This window comes from Harpia harpyja, chromosome 12 (assembly GCF_026419915.1).
Source record: "Harpia harpyja isolate bHarHar1 chromosome 12, bHarHar1 primary haplotype, whole genome shotgun sequence".
In the NCBI taxonomy this organism is placed as follows: Eukaryota; Metazoa; Chordata; class Aves; order Accipitriformes; family Accipitridae; genus Harpia; species Harpia harpyja.
The window spans coordinates 15,634,210-15,648,285 of record NC_068951.1 but is presented as its reverse complement, the minus strand read 5'-3'; the positions used below and the strand labels follow the sequence as shown (position 1 = coordinate 15,648,285).

At 41.3% G+C, this 14,076-nt stretch overlaps 1 protein-coding gene across 3 annotated transcripts in view; it reads left to right on the top strand.

Moving 5' to 3' along the window:
- UBXN7 (UBX domain protein 7) overlaps positions 1-14,076 on the top strand; it is a 31,539-nt gene that overhangs the window by 10,233 nt on the left and 7,230 nt on the right. For all 3 annotated transcript variants that reach the window (XM_052804571.1, XM_052804572.1, XM_052804573.1), the window contains exons 5-10: positions 365-477; positions 6,621-6,767; positions 7,177-7,267; positions 8,382-8,509; positions 8,929-9,322; positions 10,073-10,152. In XM_052804571.1, the coding sequence (XP_052660531.1) occupies positions 365-477; positions 6,621-6,767; positions 7,177-7,267; positions 8,382-8,509; positions 8,929-9,322; positions 10,073-10,152 (953 nt within the window). The remainder of the gene's footprint in view (positions 1-364; positions 478-6,620; positions 6,768-7,176; positions 7,268-8,381; positions 8,510-8,928; positions 9,323-10,072; positions 10,153-14,076) is intronic.

Sequence of the window (14,076 nt, the reverse complement as noted above, 5' to 3'; positions counted from 1 at the left end):
GAATAGAAGTATTCTGAGTAAAAGTTATGATGCTACAACAGAGCTCGGTTTCCCCTTTTAAAACCATCACTGGGGACAAGTCACGGCTTTTTTTTCCTCATTTGTTTTCAAATACTGGCATATGACCCCCTCTGCTAATACTCACATTTATTAAGATGTTTTTTGAAAGTGAAATAAGTGCCCAGTGCTTGAGAAGGCTAGGGCAGGCAGGGTTCTTACCATACATAGCAGCTAATCTTGTTCAGTGTGGCCTAACCTTGTGACTCTACTGCTGGAGTTTTGTGTATGAGCACATAGCCAATAATAAATACATCTTGTGAGTATTTTGTCTAATTCAGCTTCCTTTCCTCTTGGGGCTGTGCAGTTCGACAGGAACAGGAGCTACGAAATGGAGGGGCAGTAGATAAGAAACTCACTACTCTAGCAGACCTCTTCAGGCCTCCCATTGATCTGATGCACAAAGGCAGCTTTGAAACAGTAAGTTTTGAAATTTTGGTGCAGTTCCTTATGTGATGACTGTACAGTGTGGAATCCTTGTGTTAGGCTGCTGGCATGTATGGATCCATTGTCGAATGATCACAAAGTTACAAAAGACTGTATAGTGATAAATATTTGATGGACTGCCTATGGAAATGTTGATGACTTACTGAAGGACTTAAGTAATGATGGTAGACAACATTGTTTATGTTTAAATGTCAGCGTGGCAAATCACACTTGGTGAAAGACTTTAGTGCACAAGAGAGGCCGGTCAGAATGGAAAAATTGCATCCCTTGAAGAATCTCTGTAGAGCACAATACAGAAAAAGCTAAAGTAAGATTCTTTTGATAGGTAAGCAAGTACTTTGCAAGGGGCAATATAGTTTGCAGCACAGCCCTGCGAAGAAGCTCAGGTGGAGTTATCTTAACACAGCTAAGTGGTTTCTGATACCTGAGCTAGTAAAAGTATTTATGGCTTTGTCATGAGGGCACAACCTTATCTTCAGTAGAGGTCTTGCTCTTTTATAAAATCACAGTGGTTGTCTTTTGCATCTGGTAGCAATGGAAAAAGTATCCAAGAGATTGTCTGCCTGAGAAGGGGACTGTTAGATTTAAATAATTTCAGGTGTCGCCTTTCCTGTCTGTGTAGGCATGAGTGGATCTAGTCATAAGTTGTTATGATATGGATCAGTGACTTTTAAGTAATGATTAGAGAATATGCAAAGTTTTTTTTGGGGGGGGTTTTTTTTTGAGTCCATAATTTCTAGATATTCTTCAGAAGTTGCAGTTACTACTGAACTTCCACCTGGTCATCTTTAAGTAGCTGAGAGTATTCTTAATTATATGATGATTTCATGAGAATGCAAACTATTTATCAAGTGGTGCAATACAGGTGCAGCAAACAGTGCTGGAGATCTGACTGCATGAGCTGAACAAAAATATTATTTACATTCTTTTCACATTTGCCTCTACTCCTGTGCACAAATACTAGAGCACTGCTGGAGAATTTTTGGAGACGTGATGTGTGCCTTTATCGGGTCTCCAGCTCTCATCCTGTTGGCCTCATCTCTCTTTTTATGCTTCCCAAATCACCAGGGATCAGTTGGCTTGTCACTAATTCCTGTATTCTGACAGTGCCCTCCATATGTTTAATCTTCTAACAAAATTCTGGGTTTGAAAGGATGCTGACAGAGAACAGCTGTGTCTGCCTCAGCAAGTAATTTGGTGCAATGGAAACAGATGAGCAGACTGAAGTAGTTGGTGCTGAGGCATCCCTGCCCTTTGATACGTGGTTCAGGGTTTACTTCAAACCAGGTTGTGTCAGGTCCTCCAGCTGATAATACCTACTGGGCCTGTGGTTCAGAGCTGTTTGTGAACCCAGCGAATGCACGGTTATAGGCAACAGTAAAGGGAATTCACATGAAAACAGCCAGCACTGCTCCAGACTGGAACGTATGCAAAGTCAGCGAGTGTCCTTTGACCCCTGCTGTGGAATTCAAGGTGTGTGCTAGTCTTTCCTCATGTCTTGTTGAAAACATATCAAGACTTTAGCAATGTTGATTGTGGCATCTGCCACAGTCAGAAGTAGTTTCAGAGGATGAAATAGCTGATTGATAGATTTGATTGTCCTAAGGTCTCTGTATTCTTACTCAGTCTTGTAAATTAAAAAAAAAGAAAAAGGGGGAGGGGGGTTTGTACATACACACCCTGTCCTGTTCTTTGCAGTAACTCAAATTTAAAGACATGTACACTTTCTGGTATTGGTATTCACCTTTTGGTGTTCTTGTACAGTTCCTTGTCACATGGGATACCCTTCATTTCAAACCAATGCTCCTCAACTTCATTGCAATAAAAATCTTCAGCTTCTCAATTTGTTGACTGTTATCCCTTCCATTTTACCTTTTATGACTGTAGACTGCTGTACTGCTTCAGCCTGGGACAATTCGGGCCTCCTGTGAATCCAGTGACCAGAGACTCAAAATTCATCTCTAGCAAGCTGCTGTTAGCTTCTTCCTTCTCTGTATGCTTATATATATGTTTATATAAACTATATAATAAATCAGAGATGTTTATTCCGTTCCAAAGTACCAAAGACTAATACTGTCATTTTGATGCTCTTGTAGTTTAGTGTTAATCTAAGTGGGGTTTTCTTACTATTATTAGTGTGTGGTGTATTCTATCCAGTGGAAGGGTGTGCAAGAACATTCTCCCAGTGTTGTGCCATGTACAGTTATCATAGAATCATTTAGGATTTTATTCAGACTTAGCAAAAGTGGTGGCATCTGGTCTTCCTAAGGTTTTCTTGTATCTTTGTTGTTCATCTTTTGTTGCTCCTCTTTGGGTACTAAGGTTGATTTTGATAGTAGATTTAGTTATCTTTGGCATTCCCCAAGAAAGCTCATTTTTCTTAACTTAGAAAGAAACTTTGTTATCAGTAAGGTGCAAAAAGTTGCCATTTCATTTTAACTCAGTAATACTAGCTTTTAAGAGTAGGTGAGAATTAACTTTCATTAAAGAGAAATTTAAGTGTTGAATGAAATTGATTTTTTTTTTTACTTGCTATTTGTGAAAAAGCAGTGTGCTTCACACACAGAACAACTTACGATCACTAAACTTGTAAAGTTAAGTGTGCGATTAACTAAATTACACCATAGAAATGTGGTGAAAAAGACTTGATACAGAAAATCTGTAAAAGGCTTTCTTCTAATCCTGCAGGCTTTTGGAACATGAGCCACTAGATGTTAGTTACCTAGTGACTGGTGGAATGGGGCTATATAAACCAGAGGCAAACAACTGATGGGCCAGCAAGATGTTGACCTGAACTGCCTTTTTTTTCCTAGTAGAAAATTTCAGAAAAACTTTCAGAGCTTAAATACACAGTGTCACTAAAAAGTCTGTATTTGAGTAGTGTTGTGTGGTTATATGATTAGGCTGTTGTCAGTTAAGATTGCACAAGGGATTTGTAACTGTCGTTTCCTAACTAGTATTGAGCTTCAATGTGTATCTTAATGTGGAATCTGCTAGGAATAAATCACTAGAGTGTAATAAACAGATAAATGGCACACCAAACATGCTTTGTAAAGAACAGTATGGTTTTGTTCTGATCTCAAAGACAGCTTTCAAGAATTGCAGGTGTTCATGCATATGATGTAAGATACGATTTAATTTGTGGGGGGTACACACCAAAGTGACTTAGTTTACATTTCTTGTTTAGGGAGGAGATAGTTCTGGCACATGCAGTTTTGTGCTTAACACTCATTTGGATTTCAGTACGTCTGTGAAGTGACTGTATGTAATGTTGCGGAGTTTCGAGTCTGTCTGTATGAAGTTTCTTCATTTTACAAGTTAAACCTTTTCTAGCTGCTCCCTGCTTTACAGCTGATAGTGATTTTTTTCCTTTGTATGTGGCAAGCAGCAATAGTTTGGGAGCTAACCTAGTCATTGTACTCAAATGGTGCAATTATCTTTGCATAAGGTGCTTCTAGACTGGCCCTTTGCCTAAGCATAGCCTGCAGATGCACCTTTGGCACAGGAATGGCTCGTTGATGAAAGGATGTATGCCCTGGCCCAGGCAAGAAATGTTAAGTGTAGCACAGATAGGATATTTCTTGTTAGATAATCTCATGCTCTGATTTTGTCACCTGTTGTCTTCCAAACTGAATCATGCTTGATTATTAGATGTCCAGAATGTCACAAGATGCTGGCTCCACTTCCTTGTTTCTCTCTGCTGACTTAAGGAGCAGTGCGTTTCAACAAAGCGGAGCCAGAAAGAACCACCACAACATTTATAAACCATACATGGTTCAGAAAAGTCAAATGAGAGGAAAACATGTTATTTTTAGTAGTGCAAGAGCTAGAGGTTATCTGGTGAGATTTACTGAGTGTAAAACAAGACTTCTTTCACATTATTGTCTAACCAGATTGATGGTTTGTTGCTATAAGTTGTCATAGTGATTAAAAAGGTGAATGGGTAGAAAGGGTAAAGGTAAACTTAGGACAGATTGGTTTTGTTTTGGGTTTGCATCTGGCCCGTTGTATCTGAGATCCACTACCTCTGTCTTTGAAAGTTCCTACTCTGCTGATTGCTGAAAGCTTGAGCAGACATGCTTGCAAAGAGTGGTTATTCTGTACTTACCCTGTCTATGTGCTCTTTAAGTGCCTTGGCACTGGCCTTTATACCTCGAAGGAGGGGGAGACATGGAGGGCAGTTGATATTGGAAACAGTGACTCTAAAGCCATCTGACATAGCTTTCGGGATATGCAAACCAGCTCTTGAGCCTTCCTTTGTTCTTTTGTCACTTACCAAAATAACCCACCAATATAATCTCCAAACCCATAGCATTTCTTCCCCCCACACTCTTCTCCTTCCACCCACCTCCACCCCCTCAGAAAAACACCAGTAGCTGTGCAACAGCAGAGTTGTGTGTGTGTGAGATGGTAGCAATTTGTGTCCTTTTAAATGTTAAATGTGAAGCCCATTGTTTTTAGAAGGAAGTTAAAAGTAGCTTCAAAAGCTATACCTGCTCTACAGGTGAAAACTCATCTTTGCAAATGTTCTGTGTGGAATTTCCTGCTTGCATCCTTTCAAGGACCTTAGCTGGATGGAAGAGAGGTAGAGCCAGGTTTTCATTAATATTGAAAAATATACAAAGTGTAGAAGAGTGAGATGCATTTTCCAGCTTTCTAGTTACATATTTTTAATCCAATGTGGATTACATTAGAACACAGGACTAAGGCAATCCAATTGACTCAAATAACATAAGGATTTTTGTTCCCTTTAAACTTGGGGAGTACCTCTAGGCCTCATCCTAAACTGATTTCCTAAAATTAGTTCTCAAAATCCACAGGTAGTGCAAAACAAGTCTTTTAAATAAAAGCATAATGACTGTATTTAAGACCCTTACCAGTTACGTAGGTGTCACCTGCCCCACTTTTCTCTCCTGGTGACCAAATACTGGATTCTGATACTGTAATATTAGTGGTAAGTAGTTAGCGTGAGGTCCCTTGTGAGAACAGGAGGACTATTCCATGCTTCTACATTCATTTTATTCCTTTGAGTAAAATAAAAATTGGCTCTGCAGGTCACTTGGCCATGCAGAATAATTTTGTAGACTGAGATTCTTCACTTCATGAAGCTAAGTGTGTGGGGTTCACGTGTCTGTCTATCACACGTTAGATAGGCTGACTATTTGAAAGTGCACTGGCTAAAATCCGTTTTAAAAGTAAAAACTTCGGTTTGGGGAACAAAATATTGCCCAAAACAGCAAAATCTTGCATAACATCCTAATTCCTTGAATTTGCTGTTAAGTGCATTACCAGCAGGATGGTGAACACACTTATAAATAAATTCTTTTTTTCTTTTTTAAAAGGAAAGGGAGTTCATATGCTAGTTCCAGTCTTTCCAGGTGGTAAGAGCATTCCTGCTGTTGATATAGCCCTCTTTTTTTCAACAGGTATGACAGTTCAGCGATCAGAATTACATTCTTGATCAAACTCCTACCATTAACTTGCAACCAAGCAATCAGACAATGCCAGCTTTGTGACTCAAACCAGTAAGATTTCTTCCTGCGCCTTCCTGTCTTCCTCCCCACTTGCAGTCTGGATAAAGAGCATCAAAAAAGGATGCCTAATTCGGCAGTTGCACAGTAATAGAGTAACTCAAAACTTGGAGAGAAAAGAGAAAACATGCAGAGAGGGGGTCCTGTTGAATTAATGCAAGTGCTCTGTCAATTATGCGACCTATTTAAGTAGAAGATGATCCACAGGTTTATCTTTAGAATGAGCAGGTCTTTCTGTTGTTGTCAGATCAGTGTGATTGACTACACTCTTTCCCAAACAAATACTTTATTCAGCATCCCCGTGTCCCCCCAAGTTGCTTTTCCCACTCTGTGCTTGGCTTGTTGAAATCCAGCAGCTCTTCATCGATGTGATTCTGTAATTCAACCAGTCTCATTTAAAGCAGGTATTTCAGCCCTGCCTTCTGTTTTGTGGATGCCTTTTCACTAGCACTGTCCATCTTTCTCACTGTGAAGGGGTTTTGGTGAAAAATCTGACAGTGTTAGAAGCCATCACTGATCATTGCTGGCATTGGTTATGTCTGGCTCTTCAGTTTTACGTAATGAAGCTCTTCTCTCTGCTTACAGGCCAAGGAGTGTGGTCAGATGCAGAACAAATGGCTCATGATAAACATTCAGAATGTGCAAGATTTTGCGTGTCAGTGTCTCAACCGCGATGTCTGGAGTAATGAGGCTGTGAAGAACATAATCCGGGAACATTTCATTTTTTGGCAGGTGAGAAATTTAATGGGGCCGTGCAGGTAACTTCGTGTCCTGGTAGGTGGGGCAGTGGAATAAAAGGGACTCCTTCGTATAAAATGGCACTGTTACAGTTCTCTTGGTGAACTTGCAGAAAAGATGCAGTAGTACATGGAGATGTAGTTTATGGAGGTAGGTGTAGTTCGTGGATATGCATTTGAATGCATAAACTGCCTTTCACTTGTGCACTCCAGATGTTACCATGTAGCTTCTAATACATGGAGCATTAGAGGCACCTTTTCAGCTTGTCAGAGTTACCGAGAACTGTACGTACCTTTTGTAGGGTATACTGTAAAATAGAGAAAAACTTTGTACATTTTCAGGGTACAGTTTGTTTGTGTTCCGTCTCCACCCAGTAATTTGCTGCCAACGTGGTATTTTGTAGGTATACCATGACAGTGAGGAAGGGCAGAGGTACATACAGTTTTATAAATTAGCAGACTTCCCTTACGTCTCCATCCTGGATCCCAGGACAGGTAAGATAAGTGGCGGTTACCTGCAGTTCATACGTCCTGTGAGAAGGACTGGCGGTTGTAGGGTAGAATACCATCTTTCGCAGTATGTGTTACATTCAGCTGAAGAATCTCAGTTACATTGTTTTGCTCTCCGAGAGACCTTGTTGTCCCTGAAGAAGTGAAGCGGTATGTTTTGGAGGAACTAAGGGAATAGAACTCCCAAGGCTTGCTGAAATTTTATGTATTTGGTTATCTTACTTGGTATAGCTTAATGAGTACTTTGAAAATAGTACCACCTGGTGGTAAAACTCAGATTTTTTTTTTTTTTTTAAATGTCCTCTTGAAAGCTACTTGACATTTGTAAACATTACATCAATCTTCTTCGTGCTCCTTGCACAGTAAATTTGTGAGACTCAGCGATGACTTATTAAATTGCATCTTAATTTTGAAATACCATTTTGGCTTTGGGTTTGTTGTTTGGTTTTGGGTTTTTTTTTACCTGAACAATCAAACTTCTACCTCCCCCTCCAGCTCTTCTGAAATTGTTACTTTTTCTTTTGTATCCCAACACCCTTTCTTCTTTTATCATCATATGATGCAGCTATATTAATGGTCTGGTCTCCTCCTTCTCAGGACTGAAGTAATAGTGTCTGTAATCAGAGCTGAGATTTCTTGCTATTTGACTTAAACCACCCAAAAACTTTTTTTTTTTTTTTTTTTGAGTTAGGATACTCTTCTTAGCACTTTACTTATGGAAACAAATGCTGTTTGCCAAGGTGTAGAATCAAAGCAGGCAAGAATGTAGAAATGCTTCTTCATAAACTTAGTGGTTTGGCTTTTTTTTCGTTTTGAAGCCTAATTCATCATTCTGTGCACATGTTCCCATAGATAAAAAGAAAAGAACAGAAATCAACAGGGTCTGTATTTATGTCTGTCCATGACTGAAACCTTTTCAAGGGAGTGGAAGGAGGAAGCTTCATAATTATCAGGTGGTAGCCGGTAGGAAGCTGCAGTTCCACAAATAAGGACTCTTGCAGAGTGCACGCACAGCAGTGAACTGGTGTGTTTTGGTGTGTTTGACCACTAAACTGCAGTCTTTTTCTGAAGTTGTTTCATGACACCTTTCATTCCCTAGGCCAGAAACTAGTGGAGTGGCACCAGCTAGACGTGACTTCTTTCTTGGACCAAGTGACTGGGTTCCTGAGTGAGCATGGACAGCTGGATGGCCATTCTACTAGCCCTCCCCAAAAATGCTCTCGTTCAGTAAGTATGAGGCCCTCTCTAGGAGGACTGGAGAAACCCGAAAGAACATGCTAACCTGTCTTTATTCAACTGTACTGGTTTCCCACTCAGTAGTATAAACAGACTTAATGAGTTAGCGCAAGAGCATGCAAAAAATGGTGCGCTGGGGAATGCCTTCTCCTGTGATAACTATTTTTGTTGTGCAGTTTATGCTTTCGGCATTTATTTTGGATTTAGCAGTCACACAATTGTGCATGTGTGGAAGGAAAATATATTACTCCATGCGAAACTCCAAGGAGAAATCATTAAATAGTCATAGCATGACTAGCTTTCCATGCTGTTTGTTCCTGACGTTTTAGTAGCTTTGCTTTGGAAGACTGATGTCCAGTACATATTTAAAAGCCATTTTTATGTATTTGTGTTATGTCTGTATTCAACAGGAGAGTCTCATTGATGCCAGTGAGGACAGCCAGTTGGAAGCTGCTATCAGAGCCTCGTTACAGGAGACTCATTTTGATTCCTCACAGGCCAAGCAGGAGAGTCGGTCAGATGAGGAGTCAGAGTCGGAGCTTTTTTCTGGAAGCGAAGAGTTTATTTCAGTTTGTGGATCTGAGGAGGAGGAGGAATCAGAGAATCCTGCCAAGTTGAGGAAGTCTCCGCATAAGGACTTGGGGTATAAAAAAGAGGAGAGCCGGAGGCCTCAGCCTGAGCCCCCTGCAAGGACTGAGCCTGGGACAACATCAAATCACAGAGTACTGCCCTGCATTGATGCAGAGATACTGGAGGAGTCAACAGACAAGCCTGAGAGTACATTTCAGGGCCTAGATGTGAATGGTAAGTTGCCACTTCTTTGTTTTTTATAGTGACTTGTGTTTCGTTTTTTTCTCCTGGAAATCTTTATACGCTGACAGTATGGTTTCATCCATTGTTTTGAAAAGCTAAATCTTTTCTTCTGTCTTACTCCCTCCTTGACACCAGATGTTTGAGTGATTCACCTTGCCAGCAGCACCACTTTGGCATAGTGATGCCACAAACTGCAGAGTTACGTTAGTCACTGAGCTCAAGTTTATTAGTTTGAGACTTTGTCCTCGGATAAAGTACGCGTTGGTGTAATGCAGGTGCATATGACAGGGCTTCTACCAGTACGGTAGAGAGAAGCAGAATAACATCAGCCCCACCTCCTGCTCAGTTAGCTTGGCTGCCTTGACAGTCTGGACTGAATTTTAGTAATGCAACTTTGGCTAATACAAATGAGTCCCCCGAGTCTCTGTTCCTCCCTGTGGTGCCTGAGCTGGGATGCAGCAGAGTGAGGTGGTCTCAAAGGCAGAGGTAGCACAGTGTGCTTTTCTCTGGGAACACCGACCAGTTTCAGTCACTACTATTAACTCTTGAAAGAGTCCTGAGTGTGATGTATATATTTTAAACGCATGTGGTAGAAGTATATCTTCATGGACTGGAACCTTGTATTTGTCTCCAGTCCCTAAGCCTGCTATGCTGCGTGGTAAAGCGTGCCACCTAAAATCTATGGAAGAGCTCAATTCAGCTGCCTTGCTTTTTAACTTGTAGTAACTTCCTTTATGCTAGGACCAAAGGCACAGCTGATGCTAAGGTATCCAGATGGAAAGAGGGAACAAATTTCACTGCCCGAACAAGCTAAACTTCTGGTGAGTGGAGTTAATCGGAATCCTTGTTTGAGTATAGGAGAGCTGGAACTGGAGAATTTATTTTCCTGTGATGGCACTATTGAAATTGGATCTAGTGAAAGTGGTATATCCAGGGAGTGCTTGCACTGTCATTCTGCTGTGTTTCTTCTGTGTCATTCCTCTCTTCTGATCAACAGACTCTACTGGCTCTGTATGTTTCCATTGCTGCTTGGGTTGTGGGTACACTCCAGTGTCTTCCTTCGTCCCAAGCCTGCTAGTTTCTTTTCTAAAATGACTCTAAATGGCTTTTGCATTAATCATTAAATTACCATAAAATACTCTCAGCTCACTTGTTTGTGGGATGTTTTTTTGTTGTTTTTTTTCGAAATGAAAAGTTCAGTCGTTGCCCATGGTCACACAATGGTAAAATCAAAGGCAAAACTCTTCATTCTTGTTCTCCATCTCTTTCATCGTACTTCCACACTCCCTTCTGGATGTGGATGACGGAGCAGACTTCGGAGGAAGTTCTCCCAAAACAAATTTATTACAATATTTAATTACTGTGCTTCAGGTGTGTGTCTCAGCTGTGCTTTGGGCTTGTTTACCGTGGAGAAGTTGATGTGGATGGCATTTCCATCAAAATTTTGGAAGTGCTTATCTGGAAGCAGTGTGTTAAGAGGTCACTGTATTCCTGTTAGCCGTGAGTTTTCATGACATCGTGGCCAGTTAAGCTCACTTTAATGTAATCAACCTAAAAGCTCTGCACTGAACTGTTAGGGAAGGCAAAAGCACACCTCTTCAGAAGGATCTTGTGCAGATTTAGGAGAATAGTGTCACATCTTTTACAGAAGTTGAGACTATAACCTAGTCTGCAGCACTCTGGAAATGTACAGTGTCTCAAGCTCATATTCTCATCCTTAACTCTTTTGCTTGAAAATAAAAGATAAAAAAAAAAAGTTGCTTTTGTTACACTGTCAGCTCTCAAAACCAAGCGTAAGCAGGTAGAATGTAGACTGCCTACAGTGCTACATGTGGAGTCCTGGGGCTGAAATATAAAGACGGAGGAACACTGGCAGAGCATTGCTCTTGCTGTAGGAACCAGCTTTACTTTCAGACCTTCATTCTTGTTTTGTCATAGCAGTCATTGGTGTATAATCTTTTTCGAAGTACTCTATTATATCTTAACTGCTTTTTGAAAAAAGTCTATTAAATAAAGTTGCATGTATTATTGAACATGTAGCACTTCTGAATACTTAACCAATTTATTTAGGTGGTACATAAGTGTAATATTGATATATTCCTGATAATCCTGACTTCTGGTTTGACTCCTTTTATGGACTGCAGTAGTTAAAGGAAGTTAATCTCAGCATGTGATTTACTTTGCTGCTGTCTGCTTTAGAGTCAGCAGAGGAATTTAGGTGAGTCAAGGTTTGTGGGTAAAGATGTCTTTTTATTGCAGAGCTGAACAGGCAGCTTTTATGCTCATGTCATGTGATCTTTTAAAGCCATTTCAGTCAGATCAAGATTGAGTCTCAGATGTTTCTTTGTGAGCATCATTTCCATGCTGATTTTTTTTTTAGCCCTTAGTTGCTCCCATTTTAAAGCTGTCCAGAACTATAAAAAGAAATTGTTTAAGGAGACAGTTGCACTTTAGAAGTTTTGACTGATGATATGAAGTTGTTCTCCCACCAACACTGACCGTTTTGAAAAACTTTTTTTTTTTTAAATTATTGCATTGTTATCGATCAAGAGTGTCTTCTTTACACACTGTTATCACCAGGATGTGCTTTTGCCTCCAATCTTACCGTAATCCCTTTTTCCCCCAGGCAAAAAAAAAAGGCAACACTGCCTTTTTATAGAAGCAATTAGTAAGCTGACTTCACTCTGTTCAGCAGCTCAGCCCTTCACACCGCTGACTGATTGCCTGAATAACTTTTGTTGTCTACCAAGTGTTATAAGGTGTGCAGGAAAGGCTGGCCTTTAAACGGGACAGTTGCCTGAAAAGGTAGTCAAACCCACTTACTTGCATTCCTCATCAGACACAGGCATTGTAATCTGCAAAGCCAGTTGGAGAACAGTACAGGTAAAAGAGGAGGTTGAGGCAACACTCTCCTCATGCCAAAGGTTTGTGTGTGGATTTTGATGACTTCAGAAGAAATCTCCGTGCAGGTACTTCCCTTGCTGTTCTGCAGTCATCAAATCTTGGAAAGGTCCAGGTTGAAAAGGATCCCTGGAGATCATCTGGTCTAACCCTCTGTTGAAAAGCAGGGCTGTAGATGAGGTTATCCAGGGCCCTCTCACGCTGAGTCTAGAATACTTCCAGCAAGGGACATTCCACCAATTCTCTGGGCAACTTACTCCAAAGTTTAATTTCTCTCACGGTAAAGAATTCCTTCCTTATACACAGATTAAATTTCCCCTGGAGCAACTTGTGTGTGTTGTCTCTTGTCACCATGCGTCTTTGTGAAAGAAATGCCTTTATCTTCTTTGTATTGGAACACTGTGATGGTATTGCCACCGAGCCTTTTCCTTTCTAGCTGAACAAAGCCAAGTCCTTCAGCCTTTATTCATGTAGCAAGGCATGTCCTATACTCTAGTCGTTTTGATGCCCTCGACTGGCTCCTCTCCAGTTTTTCCTTGTCCCTCTTGAATGTGGAGAGAGCAAAACTGAACACAGTATTCCAAGTATGGCCAAGAAGAGTGGAGTAATCGTATGCCTTGATCTGCTGGCCATATGCTTGTTGATGCAGCTCAGGTTTCCTGTCGCTGCTGCAAGGGCGCACTGCAGACACATTTGAGCTTTCTTGATGAGTTTTGACAGTCTCTCCATGACATCCTGGATCTGGGCTCTAGGCAAGTAGCAGGCTTCCAAGACTCAGAGTTAGGTTGGCAGTTGGGTGCCTCAGTCCCCCACAGGAGGAGTCCCCTCCACCAGCATGCACTGCTTCTCCCTGCTGGTTTTGACCTGCTGAGTGGGACCAGTGCATCCAGTTGTATCTTCCAGTGGAACTTGTTTGTCCTCCCCATTTATTGCCAAGACTTCATATCATTTTTTCAACTGATTTCCACTTCCCCCCCCCCCCCCCCCCCCCCCAGATGAGAGGAGAGCTGCTGTTTTGCTGCCACAGGTCTTCAGGGTGCCTTATCTTGCAAGTTGCTGTCCTCCCAGCATTCGAGTCTTGCTTCTGGTCATCCCATTCTGTCTGCACCACAAGGCCTCAGTTCCTGCCCTTGCGGTGTTGCTGCCAGCATCCTGCTGCTTTCCTGCTCATCTTCCCTGATGCAGCAGAACAAGCTGACCTCTTCCTGCAGCTCCTTGACCTCATGCTCCATCTGCATTGATGCCCCTGAAACATTAGGAAGAGTGCTGCAGGCTGTTGTGGGAGACCATGTCCTGTGTCACGTCAGCACCATATGATCGACAGCTTTCCTACCAGAACACCAACATTAGAATGAGCAGCCACCCAAGTGATCTCCCGAGCCCCTTGCCTGTGAGCTGCAGCAGTAACTGCCAAAGTGCTTGTTTGCAACCACTTTTTTCTGTGTGCTGGGTCACTGTGGTCCCGAAGCAGCAGCTAAATAGCGAGGGGAAGCTAGTGCAATAATTAGTACTAGTGGAAGCTTAATACTGCTAGCTTTCTTCTTTACGCTTAATTTACTGGCATAAGTTGCCCACCAAAACTATGTGAACAGTATTGTTGGGACCCCCTTATTTTTTCATACTTTCTGTTTTATTACATACTGATTTATCTTTTTTCCCCTCTTTAAAAAGCTACTGTTGCTGTATCCCCTACTGTTCTGCCAACCTCCATTTCTCTATCCCTGTCTATTCATGCTTTACGCTCATCTGCTGTGTTTCCTGATGAACTTGGGAAATCTCTCTCATCATAGCATGGACATTAGCTTTTCCTGATATGTCTGCTTGTTGGGTTGTGAGGCTGATAC